Source organism: Hyaena hyaena, unplaced genomic scaffold, assembly GCF_003009895.1.
Source record: "Hyaena hyaena isolate Hyena2069 unplaced genomic scaffold, ASM300989v1 scaffold_295, whole genome shotgun sequence".
Taxonomy (NCBI): Eukaryota; Metazoa; Chordata; class Mammalia; order Carnivora; family Hyaenidae; genus Hyaena; species Hyaena hyaena.
In genome coordinates, this window is record NW_024080928.1 from 1,497,046 (window position 1) to 1,518,652 (window position 21,607).

General features: G+C 41.9%; 1 protein-coding gene across 4 annotated transcripts in view; it reads right to left on the bottom strand.

Annotated features, from left to right (window-relative positions):
* Positions 1-457: 457 nt before the first annotated feature.
* The window catches only part of BCLAF3 (BCLAF1 and THRAP3 family member 3), a 57,019-nt gene continuing 35,869 nt past the window's right edge, over positions 458-21,607 (bottom strand). For all 4 annotated transcript variants that reach the window (XM_039247402.1, XM_039247401.1, XM_039247399.1 and 1 more), the window contains 4 exons: positions 19,519-19,633; positions 15,756-15,851; positions 12,615-12,770; positions 458-1,606 (listed from right to left, as the gene is read on the bottom strand). In XM_039247402.1, coding sequence (XP_039103333.1) covers positions 1,577-1,606; positions 12,615-12,770; positions 15,756-15,851; positions 19,519-19,633 — 397 coding nt within the window. In that variant the 3' untranslated portion in view covers positions 458-1,576. The remainder of the gene's footprint in view (positions 1,607-12,614; positions 12,771-15,755; positions 15,852-19,518; positions 19,634-21,607) is intronic.

Consider the following 21,607-nt stretch of genomic DNA (forward strand, 5'->3'; position numbering starts at 1 on the left):
TGTTCACCACTGTAATTTTAGCACAGAATCTGTGCAATAAATATGTGTTTATCAAAGGGTTAAGTATTCAAGGCTCGTAAGTGCCCCCCAGGATATGAGAATAAATGAATTATTTTAAAACTTAAGGCAGATGTTACGCGTACCTAACCCGATATAAGGTTGTCGTACTACTGTGCACATGTAATTCTTTCCTACCATAAGTGGAATGGCAAATATGTCTGGAAAACCTGACTTGCAGGGGCAGCACACAGCAGTAAGACAGGACATCCACCTAAATTTATTACCCAGTTTTAATGCACGTACTCTCGCCCCCACTTACTGCTGACTCACTAAGGAAATGGCTTCCCTATCTTACAAAGACAAGTAAAAAAATTAAATGTTTGTAGCAAGATTTTTCAAATCCAGTCATGAGAAATCAAGTTTTTACCAGATTTCGATTTTAAAAGTTCTGCCTTTGTAAGGGTAGACCTATTTTAAATATCAAGGGGTCCTACTCAGGGCTATAATTCTCATACGAAATTAAAATAATGTCCTCACAAGCTGGCAAGTAACTTCCTCGAGCAGAAGGAGCAACAGTTTTTTTATTTCATTACAAATAAGCATTTCACAGAAGTTTAACTGGGAATGTGTATGTATCACTGAGCAGAACACAGAAAACATAAAGGAATAAGGTACCGGGACCTAAAATATCATTTAGAATCCCATCAATTTTACCTTATGCTAGTACATCCTCAACACAACTGAACTGAAAATAAACACTTTGTGCGTCTGCAAAATGTATAATGCTGTAGTAGTAGTAAAGTACAGTTTCCAAATATGAAACTTTGTCTGTCAGATTTTTAAAAAGCCTTTAAAAATATGGTATGCACAAGCTTGCCCTGAGGGGAAAATAAGATGGAAAAGAGATTACAAAATTTACATTTTTTCCACAATAGCATTTTGAAACTGGAAAGAGCAAATAGTTGTGGAAAAAAACGAATGAACCAATTACTAAAAATTCAGTGCACTCATAACTACCCGATGGAAATTTTGAAGCACCTTTTCTCTTGCCTTCTTATATTGTAATATGAAATGTATAAATTAGATAGGCCTTGATCTTCAGAAGCTTAAGAAAACAAGTTATAAGCCAAACTATCATCAGAAAAAAGGAAAACCTGGTATAAAATTTGCTACCATAAGGCCACTGTTTCAAGTTCTTTCACGCACAGACACTATACAATTCACATACTTTTGTTTTGTTTTTTATTACATAAGCAAAACTTGCAACATATAAACGTCCAGATGTAACTCATTTAAGTTCTCTATGAAACCATGCTCAGAGAAAACCACGACAAATAATGCCCTTGTAAGACTTTTTGCAAAAGAAACTGTAGTTGAGACGACGTTTACATTGAACACTGTAATTTAAAAGCAAGTGTTAGGTGTAAAAAAGCTGCAGCATTCCGCTACAGAAAAATAAAGTTACGTTATCAAGGAAATTACTGCATTAGTGCTTGAGTGCCAATTCTAACTTCGGATAAAAAGCTGCTCCCGAATACCATCCTGTAAGGTCTTTTCCACGTGTAACAATTCCAGATTAGACCGCGGTGGCAATGGGTGTATACTCCTATCGAGAGAAAACAGAAGAAATCCAGACTTCAAAAGAAGAGTCACTTATAACATCTGAGCTCGTTTTTTTCACAGTGCCATTTCCAAGATGTTTTCATTTTTATACTACTTGCAGCTAAGACCCCCACAAAGGGATGTAGAACCCCAAAGACGCAAAGGAACAATGGAACACATCAAGGCAGATACCAAATGATAGGTCAGTAGGACAAAGAAAATATATGACACTCAATACGCTGGTATTAGTAAGCTGATGAAAAGGCATTCTGCTACTTGGGTGGGTGTCCCTGGGGATTGTAAAAAAAAAAAAAAAAATTCAAGACTCTTAAAACTCTGCCCCTCGGGCACGGAGTCTGATGTGACACACGCACGGTCTCAAACTGGTATTTTATCATTGTCACTGTATGGCATATTTAATTCTAAAACGACATGGATGCTCCTGGCTTGGCTGACAGCAGAGAAAGCTATTGGTGGGGCGGGGTGGGGGGAGAAGCTTCCTTGCTTTTGGATGGTCACCTACAACATAAAAAGTTGTAAGCCTTCCATAAACATAGGAAAAGGAATTCACAACAAGACTGTGATTAAAGAGGGTAATGGACATGGATTCTATATTGTGATGCTATGCGAAATATTAAATTACCAACCACAAACTGGACGGAAGACCATGCAACTAATAAAAGTGCAAAAATGGTAAATGGCATGTTTTCCTGGGACACTGAAAATATTTATTAATACATATATCCTTACCTTTTTACTAGGATCTTATATTATTAAAACTGAAAGAAATTTAAAAGTTGATTTATTTTTTTGGCATTTACATTAGTATGGCAACATTTAATTCCAAAGAAAAACAGTGCTGAGAGAAAATTGTTACTCGTCTTTCTATTTTGGTTAGTTAGTGAAATGTTCAAAATACATGCATATATATTTGTGGTCAACATCATTCCCTTAAATAGAAGTAGAATTCATTGACGATGCTCAGCATCCCTCCTCATCAGGGAAATACAAATCAAAACCACACTGAGATACCACCTCACGCCAGTCAGAGTGGCTAAAATGAGCAAATCAGAGAACTCTAGATGCTGGCGAGGATGTGGAGAAACGGGCACCCTCCTACACTGTTGGTGGGAATGTAAACTGGTACAGCCCCTCTGGAAAACAGTGTGGAGGTTCCTCAGGAAACTAACAATAGAACTCCCTTATGACCCAGCAATAGCACTGCTAGGAATTTACCCAAGGGATACAGAAATGCTGAGGCATAGGAGCACATGGACCCCAATGTTCATAGCAGCACTCTCCACAATAGCTAAAACATGGAAAGAGCCTAAGTGTCCATCAACAGATGAATGGATCAAGAAGATGTGGTTTATCTATACCATGGAATACTACATGGCAATGAGAAAGAATGAAATCTGGCCATGTGTAGCAACATGGATGGACCTTGAGGGTGTTATGCTGAGCGAAATAAGTCAGGCAGAGAAGGACAAATATCATATGTTTGCACGTATAGGAGGATTAGGAGGAACTTGACGGAGGAACAAGGGGGAGAAGAAGGGCGGAAATGGTGGGGGAAAGGGAGAGAGGCAAACCATGAGAGACTCTTGAATGCTGACAAAAACTGAGGACTGATGGATGTGGGGGGGAGGGGGGATGGGCATGGAGGAGGGCACTTTGGGGATGAGCACTGAGTGTTATGTGGAAACTAATTTGACAATAAACTATTTGTAAAAAAAAAAATAAATAAAAAAAAATAAAAAAAAAAAAAAAGAAGTAGAATTCATTGTGTCCCATTTCTTAGTTTTCTATAATACAAAAAATATATACATTGATCTTCAAATAAAATATCTGTTTTGCCTACTAACAATTTTAAAAGGAAACTTGGACTATAATAATTCTTAACAATGTTTTCAGCGGAAATATCTTGTTTATAAAAATGTACAATTATTCTGAATCACATTCACCCTTGACATAGCTTCCTCCACACCCACGCACCGTCTCTAAGATGACCCCTCCACTCTTCCAACGACGTGAAAACCTACTTTAAGCAGAATGCTGAAATAGAGACGCGAGCGCCACGCTCATCTATGTCTTCCTAAGGTGACACTTGCTCTTGCCGCAAATGCTCCTTCGCGGGTCTGCCTGCCTCTCCTCCCCTCCCCAGAACCCTGCATTCCCACAGCTCGCCAAGCAGTCACCCTCAATGTCACTTTTTCCTCAGGCTAGCAAGACATCCTCTATAATTACATCACATCCTCAATATTCTACCCAGCTTGCAAGGCCCTCTCTAATTTGCAAACTCCTATCTCTATCCAACTGTCTACACTCTACCACCAAACGTGGATCTTTGGCTGTAGCCCCTCCTCTTCTCTATGACTCAGCTGATCTCCTCTGTAAGACGCGAGAGTAAAAATCAAAGTACTTAGCATACTTTCCCTGGCCACTCCTAACACACTGATTTTTCCCTCCTCTCTTTAGGCAGTTACCATCCGTGAAATTAAGCTTTCCTTCGAAAGCCGTACTTACAAGGTTGGCCCTTGATCAGCCGGGAACTTAGATTTTGGGAGGGTTCTCACCGCCGATGAGTGTCTAAACTATGCAAACAATATGGTCTATGCTGAATACCTGCTTTCCTTCTGAGAGTCTGGCATTCGGGTATGTAACTGGCGAGGGGGCCTATGTGACCAGCCCTCAATAAAGACCCGGGGCACCGAGTCTCTAATGAACTTTCCTGGTCGGCAACTTTTCACGTGTGTTATCACAGCTTGTTGCTGGGGGGATTAAGCACGTCCTGTGTGACTCCACTGGGAGAGGACTCTTGGAAACTTGCACCTGGTGTCCTCTGGACTTTGGGTGCCAGTGCCCTCTGCTGATGTGCTGTGCAGCCTTCCACCATAACGCATCACAGCTGTGAGTGCCACCATATGCTGAGTCCTGGCAAATCACAAACCCTGGGGCTGGCTTGGGGACCCTGATACAATGGCTACTACCATCCAGTAACTTTTTTTTTTTAAGTTTATTTATTTTGAGAGAGAGAGAGAGTGCATGTGCCAGAAGAGGAGAGGCAGAGAGAGAGAGAGAGAGAGAGAGAATCCCAAGAAGGCTCCGCATCATCAGGTGCAGAGCCCGATGCAGGACCTGAACCCACAAACAGTGAGACCATGACGTGAGCAGAAGTCAAGAGTCAGACGCTCCGACAGAGCCATGCAGGCGCCGCTCATTCAATAACATTTGAGAGCTATAGATGGATGTGTGTGAGTGTGTGTATGTATATATGATTGGATTTGATTCTATTCAATAGGCGTTTTCTAAAGACAGACGAAATGAAAGGCAAAGGGAGAAATGGGAAGGCTAAGGAGGTGCTCTCCGTCCTCAGGGAGCTCATCATCTATTTGGGGAAAGAGAAAGGTAAATCGCAAGTTGGAGACCAAATGAAACAAGAGCTAAAGTGGGGGGCATCGGTCAGGCTTTATCGTGGGTCTTAAAAGGAAAGAAGGTTTAGTAAGAAACCGGTGGGGATCAAGAGGCTATTTCTAGGAAAGAGAACAGCAGGGGCAAAGACACAAATACGTGAAAGCATATGCTATGTTCCAAAACGCAGAGGTTCCACGAGGAAATGTGACTGGAAAGGTAGCTTAGTGGGACTGGAGCTGGTGAACAAGTCTCGTCTGTGCTCATGTAGGCAGCACACCCTTGCAGAGTGTGCAGAAGAGTGACATGATTCAGGGGCGCCTGGGTGGCTCAGTGGGTTAAGCGTCCGACTTCAGCTCAGGTCATGATCTCACGGTTCGTGGGTTCGAGCCTCATGTCGGGCTCTGTGCTGACAGCCGGCTCAGAGCCTGGAACCTGCTTCCCATTCTGTGTCTCCCTCTCTCTCTGCCCCTCCCCTGCTCACGCTGTCTCTGTCTCTGTCTCTCTCTCAGAAATAAATAAAACAATAAAAAAATTTAAAAAAAAAGTTAAAAAGAGTGATATGATTCAGTCTGTGTCCTGGGACGATCACTGTGCTAGCAGTGAAGGGACAGAATAAGCCGATCACAGCAGGCAGGGAAACACGTTAGAGACTCCAAATATTCCAAGGACACGTCAGGAACACTAAGAATGCAGCATACACCAAAGGCGGCATTTTCCATCAGTGGTAAAGGACAAATTATTTAATAGATGGTGTGAAAAAACAGACTATCCGTTGGGAAAAAATTAGATTCTCACCTCACGCTGTATCATAAAAATAAATTCTAAAGGGAATAAACATTTATATGTTTTAAAAATTAACCATAAAACTACTTAAAGGAAACAGTGTAAGGAATTTTTAAAAGCATATTAAGTGTGATGTGATATGAAATCTAGAAACCATATAAGCACAAACTCAAAGAGACTCGTGAGCATTTACAAATTGTGTAACATAAAAGCTACCAAAACCAGCTGGCAAACATAAAATCAAACGTATGATGGGTTAAAACCCTCAGGAAATCAAGAGCTCTTACAAATCAATAAGAAAAAGTACCACCCTCAACAGAAACACTGGCAAAGCACAGAAATAAGGAAATTGAGAAAAGCGTCAATTGGCCCACAGACACACAAAATATGCTCACGTAATTAATAACCGAAGAGAGGCAAATGAGAACTATATTCTGCTATTAGATTGACAATGGATAATAAAGACTGATAATGTGGAGCACCAGCTAGGGTGTATGTAGGTAAATGGGCCCTTTCATGTACTTCTGGTCACAGTATAAATGAGTAAAAAAGGCAGACTATGGCAAGATACCAAAATGTCAATTTGCCCAGTGGTGTTACCAAAAATAAAGAAAACCTGTAAGCTATCCCAAAGTCATCAACAGAGACTTGGTTAGGTAGGTCAGCAATTATCAAGCTGGGAAGATTTTCCAAGGAGCATGTGGGTACAGATAGTTTGGGAAGAATTACTTTCTAGATCTTCAAATTCCCAATGTTCACTTTCTAAAACTAATCTATCTGCACAAGTGGCTAGGGCTGGTCCCTACCCCCCATTTTATATGAGAAAGACACACCTTTTCATCCTGAATCACTACTTGGCATTACCTGGAGATCCCCCAAACAGGGCAGTTGGAGATGCTGGTGATGGTGTCAAGAAAATGAACCCACCCTATAGGCTACTAATACACAGCACACTTCTGCAAGTCACAGGGCTTCTACTTCTTTGCTTTTGTTTAACAAAATTGAAGAAGAACAAAAGAACATTCAAAACAGTTTTTGATGACAGATCACTAAGTGATATTTTGGCCTATAATTCAGAGTGAGTCCAAAGAACCAAGTGGCATTGCTATAATAAAAGTCTTTTCCTTCTCATCTATATAATCATATAAACAAGGTTCCTCAGGACTTACATCTTTACAAAAAAAAAAAAAAAGAGAGAGAGAGAGAGAGAATTAGAATGGACACCTAAAACACTATATTATTCTACTAGCAATAAGTAGTATTTATATATGAATACATGGGGGGGCCTGGGTGGCTCAGCCAATTGAACATCCAACTCTTGATTTCAGCTCAAGTCATGATCCCAGTCATGGGATCAAGCCCCATGTTGGGCTCCATGCTGAGCATGGAGCCTGCTTAAGATTCTCTCTCTCTTTCCCTTTGCCCCTCCTCCACTCACATGCACTCTCTCTCGCTCTCTAAAATAAAAATAAAATATATATGAATAATGAACTAATTGAAAACAGAAATGTATTTCGAATACAACTTCTGTCTAATCAATAATTAACAAAACCTGTAATATGTTTATGCTCTTTTGATCATCTCTAATGCTAACTCAACCCAGAGGAAATATTTAACACCTAATAGTCACAGAAATCGATTACCATTATATGTCACATTTGATTTGGTGATCAACAAAAGACTTCAAAGATAAAAGTCTATGGGGGAAATGGAATGACATCCAAATTCAAGGGGAAAATGACTGATGCAAAATTTCTCATGTTAAAAGAGGTTGTTTGCATATTATAAAAAATGAATTATGTTCCCCCATGGTCCTCCATGGGGGAGAAGAAGGAGAAATATAGTTGGGGAGAGGGAGAGAGGCACACCATGAGAGACTCTTGAATGCTGAGAACTGAGGGCTGATGGGGGTGGGGGGAGAGGGGAAGGGGGGTGATGGGCATGGAAGAGGGCACTTGTTGGGATGAGCACTAGGTGTTATATGGAAACCAACCTGACAATAAACTATTTTAAAAAAATGAATTATGTCAGTTATCATATTTCTATGGTATGCAGGTTCCACGGAAGAGCTTTAAAAGAACAATGTAACAGTTTTGCCCAGGTCATGATCTCACAGTTTGTGGGATCCAGCCCCCTGTTGGGCTCTGTGCAGACAGCATGGATTCTCTCTCTCTCTCTCTCCCCCTCTCTCTCTGCTCCTCCCCTGCTCGTGAGTGCGCTCTCTCTTTCTCTCAAACTAGACATAAAAAATAAAATAAAATGAATGAAATGAATGAAGTAATGAATGGATGCAGAAAGACTTGTAATAGCTGAAGGAGGGAAGGGAATCCAGGAGCCGTGTCTAGTTGGCTGGCTAGCTGCGAGGAGGTCTGGGGAGGAAAGTGTATTTGACTTTATTTTCCACAGTGCTACTGAGACATAATGCACACACCATACACTTCACCCATTAAGGTGTAAAATTCAATCGTTTTTAGTATATCCAGAGTTGTGCTGCCATGAATCACGACCATCGGTATTAGCGTATTTTCTCACCCACAAAGACTCACCATACCTGTTAGCAGGCGCACACACACACCTCTAATTTTCCTTAACCCCCCAGTCTCTGTCAACCTACTTTCTGTCTCTACTTTCTGTCTCTCTGGCTCAGCTTATTCTGAGTATCTCACATAGATGGAATCCTACCACTTAGCATCATGGTTTTGAGGGTCACCCGTGCTGTAGTTTGTGTCGGGTGTAAGTTTGATTTTGAATATGCTGAATCTGAGGTGCCTTCGAGAGGCTCTGTGGAGGCAGCTGGACTTCTGGGGCCCTAGAGAGTGATCAGGGCTGAAGTCATCACCAGAGGTAATGGCTGGAACCTTGGGAAGAGGTGAGGGCAGTCAAGGCAAGTAGAAGGAGTAAACAGAGAAGAAAGGATAGAATGCTAGAGGATGCTTATATTTTTTAAGGACACATGGAAGAAGGGAAACCATCAAATAAGACAAAGAAGTCAGAGAGAGAGAGAGAGATAGTGAACTGGAGGCTCCAGAGGTCATAAATGTCTGATGGTGATGACGGTGCACTTCAGGTCCAGGGACACAGTGGGTGTATGACAGATTCTTGCTGATGCACCTGATCTTGGCTCCCATTCTATCTTTGTGCTCCATGACTTTCAAGGGTTTCTTCAACCCCAAGGGCCACAGATCCCAGTCTCTACCTTCCTTCTTGCAGCGTCTTTACAATCTCTCCCTTCTCCCTTTCCTGTCCACGGGCAGAGCCCTGGTGGGCACCTCGCTGACAGGCACCCTGAGGACTGAGAGAATCGGCGATGCTACAGAGGTCCAGGTCTCCCTAACTAAACACCCAGTCACTAGCATTTTCTCAGAGGCAACGTTCTCAGAGGTGGCGTGAATTTTTACTACGTTCTTTGTCCTACTCCCTCAAGAGTTTCTGAAAGTCTTGTGATGAGCAGAGGGAATGTAAGGGGGGCACTTGTGAATGACTGTGAATAGACCAGCCTGATTCCAGGTGGTAAGAGACATGCCTCCCACCCCCTCATCGTCTAGCCCAGGCACAGATTCCGAGAGAAAGGAGACACAATAGAAGACAATGTGGGTGCCAGAATGGGATGAATAATGACAAACACCAGATAAATTAGGAGGAACGTTTCAGTTCTGTACTACTTAATACTGCTTGGGAATCCTGCTACTTTGTAGGTAGCTGGAGAGTCACAGTCGGTCTTGTGAAGCGGGACCAGAAGACATATTGGGAGCACATCTAGGATCTCCCCTACTCCTTCCTGAGACCGTCTGGTGTCAGAGGGAGGAAGCACGTGAATGATGGCCCAGTGACCGGACCGCACTACAGATGAACATCCCGAGACTTTCAAGTCACGAGCGATCAGCCCAGGCATTTCACCACCGCTGGGGGCTGAGCAGTCCAGACAAGGTCAGCCTGGACCTTCCTGGTGGACTGTGAGGCAGGTACGGCTGTTCAGGTTTGGGTCTGGTTTCAGGCTTGAGCAGCTCCAGGGCCTCTAGATTAATTAACCGGTCATGAAGCTTTAATTAATCTAGGTGGCGATCTAGTAACAATATAAAGAATGAATTCTCTTTTAGGGCAAAAAGTCAAAACAGCAGTGCACAGATGCTACCCACACTATGGCTTCTTTCCAGGACAGGATCTTCAAAGTGCCCTCAATGCAGAAGCTTGAGATGAAAAGTGATATAAATGGTACCTCACATTCAGTAACTCCGTTTGAGCAAAAGTGTCCCTAATTGAAGGAAAACGGGAAGTCAGCAACACTAGAAAAAACCAAAGACTCCAAGCCTTCACCCTCTTTTCTTCAGGGCATAAAGGCTGAGGTGACACAAAGGAACAGGTCTAAGCCATCAGTGTACGCACATGGAAGGGGCTTTCAGAGCGGCACAATTCCCTGGTGGCAGCCCAAAGGCCAGGTAAGCCTTAGGTACCTTAGTTCAGACCTCGGTGGAAACAGAGAAGCTGCAGTGCCTCGTTCCTTACCCTAAAGGGTAGGAGGATGTGGAACTCAACTGCCAAGTAGGAAGCTAATCGTGTGGTCTGCACCTATTTCATGCCACACTTGTGGAGCTGGGCCTGCGCAAACACAAATCTATAAGACAGCCTGTGTACGCCTTGCTTGTAGGGACTGACGGAGCCAGAATGTAAAAGCCCATGTCAAAGCTGCAAGACAGAGACATACAAAGTAGCATCCAGAAGGGCAGGCCTAGGAAAAAGAGCAGCACACAGTGAATGTCACAGAACACAGTATATGGGACTACTTCTAAAGCCCTCGGATGGCAGAGAGAGACAAAGGGGGGCAGGCTGTGACCGGCACCGGGTGTTAATTGTAACTGCTACAGTGTAGAGGACATAAAAAGCCTAGGCCCTCGGGGCGCCTGGGTGGCTTAGTCGGTTGAGCGGCCGGCTTTGACTCAGGTCACGATCTCAGGGTTTGTGGGTTCAAGCCCCGCGTCGGGCTCTGTGCTGACTGCCAGCTCAGAGCCTGGAGCCTGTTTCAGTCTGTGACTCCCTCTCTCTCTGACCGTCACTCCCCTGCTCATGCTCTCTCTCTCTCCTAGAAATAAATAAAAATATTTAAAAAAAAAAAAAAAAAAGCCTAGGCCCTAAACACCAGGGACTCAGAGTAGCTTGAGGCTTCCTCTAGGACACACTTCTTAGGCCCTCAGATGAAGGTCTGATGTCTGGTTTCTATCTGCTGCTACGTGAGGCTGGTGGTCAGTGTGGTCTGGGAGCACTGGGGGGTCGGGAGGAACTGGGCACGCTGAGGCTAAGCCAAGGATGACTACACGGCACAAGCTCAGTGAGCGTATAGAAACTGCAGGCTGAGGCAGACGGTCAAGCCCTCAGGAGCCCCCAGTCAGGTAAAAACTAGAGGTAAAAATGGAGTCAAAGGAAGCTAACAGAGCCGACAGAAGAGAAACGCGCAACAGGTACCCAAATCCCAACCTTGCAACTGAGGAAAAAGCTTGCCTCCACCTTCCTCCTTGAGGGGAAATCGGTGACTCACTTCCCCGTCAACAGCCAGGCTGCCATCTGTGAAGGGGGACAAATGCCTAGAAGATCTGCTGCAAAGCAACGTGCCGCATGAGACAGGGAGAAAAGCAGCGCGTCAGTCCAGCAGTAGGGAAGGCTGTAAGGGCAGAGTGCGTCCAGGTACACTCATGCTCTCAGGGAGCAGATGGCGTTCATGGCCTCAGTAACATCGAGAGCGACATGCACGGTGAAACGAGAATTTCCCCTAAGGTATTCAGTTAAAATTGGGGTGTGGGCGGTGAGAGAAGTCACAGAAGGTAGTATAGTTAACGCTAAAGCTGAAAAAAACACAAAAACAGTTGCCAATTCCATTCTACTAGTCCATCTTCTGAAAAAGAAGTTTTACTAAAATCACTAAGCAAGCTCAGGCTAAAGGCTTCACAAGTATGAATGGTTAAGGGCACATTTACGGTTAGAAAATTTATAGAACCACCCGTTGGACTATATGATGGCAACACTGGACACACATCCATTTCTCAGAGAAAATACAGCCCCAAGTTAACAAAAATGAGTCAGAAAGTTGGCAAACATGCCTCACTCACTGATGTAATGTTATTGTTCTCATTTAAAAGATACAGAATGTAACTTCATATCATTTTATGCTGCACTGTGAAATACCAACATGACAAATTTAAATAAAATCAACCCACAACTAAACAAACAGAATTCAAATTATCAAGAAATTTTTTATTGACATTAAAAGTTAGCACATGTGGCGATGGTTGCCAAGCATTATGAATGTAATTGCTACCAATGAATTGTAGACTTAAAAATTGTTAAAATGGCAACCTTTATATGTATTTTATCACAATAAAAAACACATGAACGGGGGGGAGGGGAGAAGAGTTAGTGTATTTTGCAACTGTGTGTCCTTTTGAAACAGTCAGTTCAATATTTTTTGGTACTGAGATCATTCACATTGTAGAAGGTGAAAATACACCAGTTAAAAGTTTTTACCTGAATTTCCATTTCAGAGATTAAAAATACAACAGAAATCCCAAAGTAGAAAGTTCAAACAGCTGACATGGTCACAGCATTTGGGGCATAACTGCCAAGAGCATTTGAACAGTAGACAGTCTCACGACTCTTACCATCACTCTGAACTTTTTCTTCAACTATCATGCAATAACAACATTTGTGAAATCCAGGTTGTAACTTAAGTCAAAATTAAATTAAAAAAACATTTGATCTATTCAATATCGATGATTTAGGAGTTCAAAAGTCACTTTACGTTTTTAAATGATCATAATGCAACTAACCTTTTTTTTCCTCAGTAATTTTTCTCTGAATTTATTAGTGATAAATCCCCTTGGGCCAGCAAATCGTAAACGCTGATATTTAGCCTGAATGTATAAGCTCTTCTGTACTAGGCCTGATTTGTAATGAGGCTGGAATCTGCCACCTGTAAAGTTGGTCTGTAAAGAAAAAAATAATTAAATGTAAGTACTATAGCTTCCAAATCTATTAGTGTAAGAAATGGGAAAATGTCCGGTACCCGGAGCTGCCCTTGGTTTTAGCCACTACATATATCAAAAAGAGGTTATCGATGGTAATAAAGTTTGCTTACCTCAAGCTAGCTTCCTAGTTTATTTTACATAATGATTTTTAAAATAATTTACATAAAAGCAATTTTTCAAACTAAGTTAAAACATTTGAAATTCTTGAAATTTATCATGTAAAAAAATACCACTTTCAAAACCTTATCTAATGAGCTAAAATCATCCTTCGGGGGGCACCTGAGTGTCTTAGTAGGCTAGGCATCCACCTTTGGCTCAGGTCATAATCTCACAGTTCAAGGGTTCAAGTCTTTTGTCAGGCTCTATGCTGACAGTGCAAAGCCTACTTGGGATTTTCTCTCTCCCTCTTTTCCTGCATGCCCCCCCACCCCCTTCCTCTCTCTCAGTGACTAAATAAATAAATAAAAACTTTTTTAAAGAAGCTTCTAGGGGTGCCTGGGTGGCTCAGTCAGTTAAGCGTCCAACTTCGGCTCAGGTCATAGTCTCACAGTTCATGGGTTTGAGCCCGACATCGGGCTTTGTGCTGACAGCTCAGAGCCTGGAGCCTGCTTCAGATTCTGTGTCTCCCCCCCGCCCCCCCCAACCCCTCCATCTCTCTCTTTCTCAAAAATAAACAAAACATTAACAAAAAGGCTTCTAATATTATCCTTCTGATTCACAGCAAAATATATCAAATCCCAAGTTGGGGGAGGACATTAGCTATTAACATCTATTTAAGAATCAAAAACTCTCTAGGGGTGCCTGGATGGCTCAGGGGGTTGGGTGTCCGACTCTTGATTTTGGTTCAGGTCATAATCTCACGGTTCGTGAGACTAAGTCCCATGTCAGGCTCTGTGCTGGCAGCTGGAGCCTGCTTGGGATTCTTTCTCTTCCTTCCTCTGCCCCTCCCTGGCTCTAAATTAAACAAACAAACAAACAAACAAACAAACTTTAAAGAAAGAAAAAGAATCAGAAAACTCTCTTTATTCCTGTCAGTACCTTCAAAAGCCAATCTTTCTTTACCACAGAAATCCCATTACAGCAAATGTTTTCATGATAAGAGTTTACATTGAAAAAGACCAGTTCCTGGCCTGCATACTGCCCAATATTATAAGAGACATAAGAGGACAATGAATATTTGTTGATTTCGCTGTGGGTAATGTACAAATCGTATATTATAACGGAGTAAGTATCAAAACCAAACATATTCCTGTATCCACAATTACTTAACAAATGGGTATATCGTGCATAATGAAGCATATTAGTTTATTTAAAAAAAACATATATGCCAGGCCTATTTTCCAATTATTTTCTTAAGCCTACAAAAAATTCAGGTAAAACAGAATTATAATGAGACACAACCGTTTTATTAAAGCTATCTGCACAAACTTAACAAAGAAGAGCTAATCTTGAAATTTACACTGCCCATTTTTACATATCTAATAAAGTGATTACTATCTGGCTTTTAATTAGTCCAACTCGTGTAAAAAACAAATTTTCATGAAATGGTTCCTTTTCTTAGAAAGGATTACTTCTTCTCTCGATTTTACTATAAAGAATTATGAATTTCTAAATAATCATATAACATTACACAGCTTTAAATGACTGGTCAAAAGATTATTACATATATTTTGAAAAACATTTTTAAATAATTAACATTAAAGAATTTCCCTTAAGAAGAAAGGGTAGCAGGAAATGGGCCTTGCAACAATCTTAGAAAAATACTACAATCAACTACACGTGGCTGATGAGAAGAACATGTAGGAAGCACTCATATGGGAAAGCCCAGCTATACTATCTCCAAGTCACACAGGCATCACATTCTCAGTTGGTTTTCTGGCTCATTACTCAAGAGATTAAAAGATGGGATAAAACATGTTTACATATTCTATGGCCTTTGCCATAGAATATTTTTGAAAAAACCTAACATCATACCTGTTTTTAGGTACGTCAAACACTGGCTAAAAATGTTATGTACACAACACCTTCAAAATGTTACTGCAAATGAAAAAAATCTTTGGACATCTGAAAATTATGCCTCTCAGCCAGCCAGGTATTAAAAAAGGACCACTCACAACTACCTCCAGGTATATGGTTTGGGGAAAGTTTATACTACCTTTACGCTCATATTACCTTCCTCTGAATGAGCTAACGACTCTTACCAGGTCTGCCTGCTACTTTCACAAAAAAAAGCCTAGATTATTTTCTTCTTTCAAGGGGGAGGGGACAGAGACCTTATAGAGGTAAAAATATTAATAAAGTACCTATCACATAAGCAGGAAACGTGGTTAAAATGGATTTAAAAAGGATGTCAACTTCTGAGAGCAAGGAGAGAGAAATACAGCACTTTACACTGTAGTTCTTATTCCCTATGTCTGTGTGATGAGGTGTTCTGAATAAGCAATCACATGAGACCTAGCTGTCCAAATCATTAGAATGCAATGAAATAGGCTTGAACAAAGTGCGCTGGACCAGAATCTTCCTCAGATGATGGCAAGGGCCTCAGAGGGTCATACACCTATGGGGAGGAGTTTTCAATCTGTGAACCCTGGAGAAGGTTCGTAGAGCTAAGGTGTAAGCCTTAGAGGTAAAGCTTAAAGGGAAGGTCTTGAAACTTGTCTACCTCCTCATCTGTGTCTGTTTCATGTATTTGTGTTTTCCATGTAATGTCTGAAAAAGGATTCCACTGGTAAAAAAAAAAAAACAATTTTGAAAATCAAGTCCTAAAGAAAAAGGTTATACTTAAACTGATTACAATTATCTATAAATTTAGGGCCAGGAATCTTAGTGAATAGCCACTGTTTGAAATATCACAAAGGCAGCTTTTAATCTACTAACACTCAGCACATTATGTTCAAAGCATAAACACAGAGCTGGAATTAGATGGAAAATAACACTTAATACCTTAAAAGATCTTCTAAAGTTTGAGGTGTTTTGATGGTTTCCCTCAGCTCCAGAGGGTTTGTGAGTAATGATGCTTTTTTCCTGCACGGTAAAATTCTGCATGAAAAAAGTAGGAGTATGGGTTAATATACTTTAAAGTTTATTTTTAAAAGTTCACCTTACCATTTTAAAAAATATATGAGTTTTGGGGGTGCCAGGGTGGCTCAATTGGTTAAGTATCCAACTCTTGGCTTCTGTTCAGGCCATGATCTCAAGATCTGTGAGATGGAGCACCTCATTGGGCTCTGTGCTGACAGCACGGAACCTGCTTGGGGTTCTCTCTCTCCCTCTCTCTCTGTCCTTCCCCCAGTCACTCTTTTTCTCTCTCTCAAAAAAAAAAAAAAAAAAGCATTAAAAAAGTTCAAGTTTTGGGCAGAGGATCTGAATGCGCATTTTTCCAAAGAAGACATCCAGATGGCAAACAGACAGATGAAACAATGCTCAACATTGCTCAATATCATCAGGGAAATGCAAATCAACACCACAATGAAATATCATCTCACACCTGCTAGAATGGCTAGAATCAAAAACACAAGAAACAACAAGGATGTGGAGAAAAGGAACCCTTGTGCACTGTTGATAGGAATGTAAATTGGTGTAGTCACCGTGGAAAACAGTATGGAGGTTCCTCCAAAAATGAAAAATAGAAATACCATATAACCAAGTAATTCCAACACTGGATGTTTACCCAAAGAAAATGAAAATACTAATTCAAAAAGATGTATACACTCGTTTATTACAGCATTAGTTACAACAGTTAAGATATGGAGGCAACCTGGGGCACCTGGGTGGCTTAGTCGGTTAAGCGTCCGACTTTCGCTCAGGTCATGATCTCGCGGTTCGTGGGTTCGAGCCCCGCGTCGGGCTCTGTGCTGACTGCCAGCTCAGAGCCTGGAGCCTATNTCTGTGCTGACTGCCAGCTCAGAGCCTGGAGCCTATTTCAGAGTCTGTACCTCCCTCTCTCTCTGACCCTCCCCTGCTCACGCTGTCTCTCTCTCCTAGAAATAAATAAAAAATATTAAAAAAAAAAAAAAGATATGGACGCAACCTAAGAGTCCATCAATAGATGACTGGATAAAGAAATGTGGTCAATATACGATGGAATATTACTTGGCCATAAAAAAGAATGAGATCTTGCCATTTGCGACAACATCGATGGACTTAGAGGGTGTTATACTAAGCGAAATGAGTCAGAGAAAGACAAATGCCTTATGATTTCACTTATATGTGGAATATAAAAAAGCCAAATGAATAAAAAGCAGAAAAAGACCCATATATACAGAGAACAAACTGATGGTTGCTGGAGGAGAGGGGGTGAGGAGATGGACAAAACAGATGAAAGGGAATGGGAGATACAGGCTTCCAGTTACGGAATAAATCAGAGGCTGAGTGAGTCACAGAGATGGGAGATACAGCACAGGGAATGCTGTGAGTGGCACAGTAATCATGTTGTATGGGGACAGATGGTGGCTACACTTGTGGGGAACACAGCGTAGCATACAGAGTTGTCGAAATCACTATGCTATACACCTGAAACTAATGTAACACTATATGTCATCTACACTTCAATAAGAAATATTTTTAAAAAATTTTTAATAAAAAATACATTTTTTAATAAAGTTTTAAAAGATTTATTTATATTTGAGAGAGAGAGACAGAGAGAGAGAGAAGGCACAAGCAGGGGAAAATGGAGACAGCATATGAAGCAGGTTCTAGGCTCTGAACTGTCAGCAATGAGCCCAACACAGGGCTCAAACTCACAAGCCGTGAGATCATGACCTGAGCCAAAGTTGGATGCTCAAGGAACTGAGTCACCCAGGTTCCCCCCCACCCAAAACACATTTTAAATGTATAGGATTAAGAACACAAAACCTGAGCATATAGCTTAGCTGTAGGAACATATACACATCTTCCTTCACATAACCCATGCTAGTCTGTGAGGGGCTAGTTTAATTTATGAATGTGAGAAGCATTAAAAAAATACTCCTATATAATACAATGCATGACGTTTAGAAAAATGACTATACATCTCGGATTTATTCTGGCACCCAGAAGAGAACCAAACCCATCGTTATCTGGAGTTGCAAGAGAGTTCCCACTGCCTCCACTACAGGAGGCAAGTCACGCTGGCCCAGAGAACTGATTTGAGCTGATGCTCCTGCCATGATTAGGAAAGTATCAAAAGTCACAGTATTAAGACTGTAACTGCAAACAACCGGAATCCTTTAATGGGAACAGAAACAAGGGGGCCCATTCTGAAGTTTTTTTTTTTTTTTTCCAAAATCAAGTGTTACTAACCTTTTTAAAAATTTTTTTTTAATGTTTATTTATTTTTGAGAGAGAGAGAAAGAGAAACAGTGTTAGCAGGGGAGGGGCAGAGAGAAAGGGAGACACAGAATCCAAAGCAAGTTCCAGGCTCTGAGCTGTCAGTACAGAGCCCGATGCGGGGCTGGAGCCCACCAACTGTGAGATCGTGACTTGAGCCAAAATTCGATGTCTAACCGACTGCGCCACCCAGGCGCCCCAAGTCTTATAACCTTCTATTTATTCCATTTGCTGTACTTCTCACAAATCTTCCTCTTTCATACCTTTATTTCTGCCTCCAGTGTCATATAAAACCCTTTTCACAGTAGGCATCTTGAATTTATATTAAGTCTATAAATTTGAATAAGTGCATAATGATACATGTAATGAGATGACACTTTGGGGAACCCTGGTAGAGAGGGGTATATTCTGCAAGTGAAGGGATGTGAATCACTGGGGCTCAGCAGAAGGACTGTACCAAACACCTGATCAGGCTCTCAGTGCTCCCCACCTTCTAGTATCCAGGCCTCTATGTCATTCCCTTCCTTTGAGTAGGAGCCGGACCTAGTGACTTGCTTCTTACAAACAGCATCATAACCATAGTGACAGAACATCACTTCTGAGATTACATCACAAACAGACCCTGGCTTCCAACTTCTTAGCTGTCACTTGCTCCTATTTTGAAAGCCAGCTGACGTTGTTTTTAATGTTTATTTACTTTTGAGAGAGAGAGAGAGAGAGAGACAGAGTGTGAGTGAGGGAGGGGCAGAGAGAGAAGGAGATGCAGAATCTGAAGCAGGTTCCAGGCTCTGAGCTGTCAGCACAGAGCCCAACGTGGGGCTCGAGCCCACAGACCATGAGATCATGACCTGAGCTGAAGTCGGACGCTCAACCAACTGAGGCACCCAGGCGCCCCATCCAGCTGACATTTTTCGAACTGCTTTACGAAGAGGCAAATCTTCAGAGACAGAAAATGGATGAGTGGTCAGCCAGGGGTGGCAACAGGGAATAACTAAATAAGTACAAGGGCTGTTTCTGGGGTCATGGAATGTTATAAAACTGGACTATGGTGATGGTTACACATCTTGGTAAATTTAGAAAAAAATCATTAAAGTGTATACCTAAAATGGGTGAAAATTTTATGGTATGTAAATTATACCTTAATAAAGTTGTGCCAAAAAAATCTTGAGAAACCTAGTACTATAATAAATGGAAAAAAAAAATCCTAAATTAGAGAGAACTATTTCTTCTCTCATAATAAGACTCAAAAGAATATTAACACTGAACAAAAGAATCGTAACACATACCGAATGAACAGTTAGAAACATTATGGAAAAAACGCTGGTGATCTCTATACATACACATATACGTGAGGAGAATGGAGTGTACAAAAATGAAAAACTTGGAGCTGCAATCTTACCATGTGTGATTTCTGAATAAATTTTCTAAAATTTGATTTTGTAAAACCTGTAGGTTTTTGGAATTCATCAACATGAATATTCTTCAACGCTGAAAAACTGGAATGCTCATCATTCCTAATAAAATGAAAGAGAGAAAATAACAATATTTTATTAGTTTACCTTTATCCCATAAATAAAGATTATCCCATAAATAAAGAGAAATCCAACTGCCCCCTTCAGAGTCAATCAAAGCAGCAAAACAGTAAAAAAGAAACAAAACAAGAAAACAAAACAAAAACGCTCAAAGACTCTAAGATCCATCACTACTAAAATTACAAATCAGAGTTACCAGGGCTAAACCCTTTACATTTCAACAAACGTTATTTAGCTAAGTTGGAAAGTTGGAAGTCAGCAACAGCGGAAACAGTATTCCCTCGACCAGGGCTCTAACTCTGGGCTCCAAGGACAGGTGTCCTGGGGGCTGTCATCCCCTGAAACCATATGCAGAATGTGTGTTTTCTGAGGGAAGAGAGAGTCTGCTCTTGAGGGTGGCAGTATAGGAACCCCCCCCCCCCACTTCCTGATAGACTCTTATTAATGAAAGCAGCAGAGACGAAGAGTGTGACTGGCTCAGGTCCCCTCACTGGCAGAGCTGAGACCTCTGACACTGCCGGGCCACAGAAGTGAAAGACAGCTCCCCTCTCATGTCGTCACAATGTCCAGAGGCCGCCAAAGCCTCTCCTCAGGCTGCCAGACCCAGGAGGGAAGGTCCTTCCTCGGGCATCTCCTCTGGCCCTGGGGCCTCACTTTCGCGGCCCGTCCCACAGTCCTCTCCTTGGCACCCGCCACCTCTCCCCACGGTGTCCTCAGACCCTCCCGGCTGTGTGGGGAACACACTGCTCACTGTCGCAGCCCCGCTTCATCCCTTCCACGGGCCCCCCCAATGACGTGAGGATAAAATCCACATCCCCATCACCATCTGCCAGGCCCTTCCTGCCCTGGCCCTGGCCGCCTCACCAGCCGCTTCGCTCGAGTCTCCCCAGCACGCACACTGAGCGTGGGGAACATTTAGCGACACGCAGTTCCTGACACACACCACCATCTCTCCTGCTTCTGCGAGTCTGCAGGAATCATTCCTTCTGTTGCAACTTCCTCCCACTTGGATCAGCTTCAAGATTTAGCTCCACGTGCACTGTTCCAGGAAGGCTTTTCCAGACCCTTCTGAGGGGGACTAGTTAGTGCCCCTGCTCTGCACACGTGCAGCACTTGGGAGTCCTCACACGTATCACTCGGGTCTGTAACTGCTGGAGCAACCGCCTGTCTTCTCCAGCAAGGTGTGATCCCTTAACAGGAGACACTGTGCATCGTTCATCTTGTGGCGCCAGTTTTGACCCCCAAACCTGACACAGAACAGCCACTCAGGGTATTTTGAAATGTTAAAAACTCTCCCGTTCTGTCGAAACGCTCATGATATGAGTGTAAGTTAAAAGAGTAGGGTGCAAAGCTGGGATGGTTTTTTTAAAAGATTTATTATTTTGGGGGGCGCCTGGCTGGCTCGGTCGGTAGAGCTACTCTTGGTCTCGGGGTCTCGAGCCCCACGTGGGGCCTGAGCCAGCCAGGCGCCCCGAGGATAATTGTAATTACTTAGAATAAACTACATATATGCCCAGAAAAAATAAATAACAGGAAATGTACTAAATATTAACAGTGATCATCTCTGACTCATGAAATTAAGAAGGTCTCATATTTTTATTTTTACACTTTATATTTCCAAATATTTGCCACTAGCATGTACTATTAATTGTATAAACAAAACAATGGACTTTAAAAAATCCTCTTTGCAAAGCATATATCTGATAAGGGAATAATGTCCAGAATATATAAAGGACTCTTTACATCCAATAATAAAAATATAATAATCCAATTTAAAATATGGATAAAGGATCTGAATAGGTATTTCTCCAAAGAAGACCCATAGAAAGCCCATGACAAGATGCTCAACATCATTAGCCACCAGGGAAATGCAAACCCAAACCACAAATGTTATCCAAAATGAGATAACATTTTACACCCACAGGATGGCTATAATCAAAAAGGTGACCCCACCAA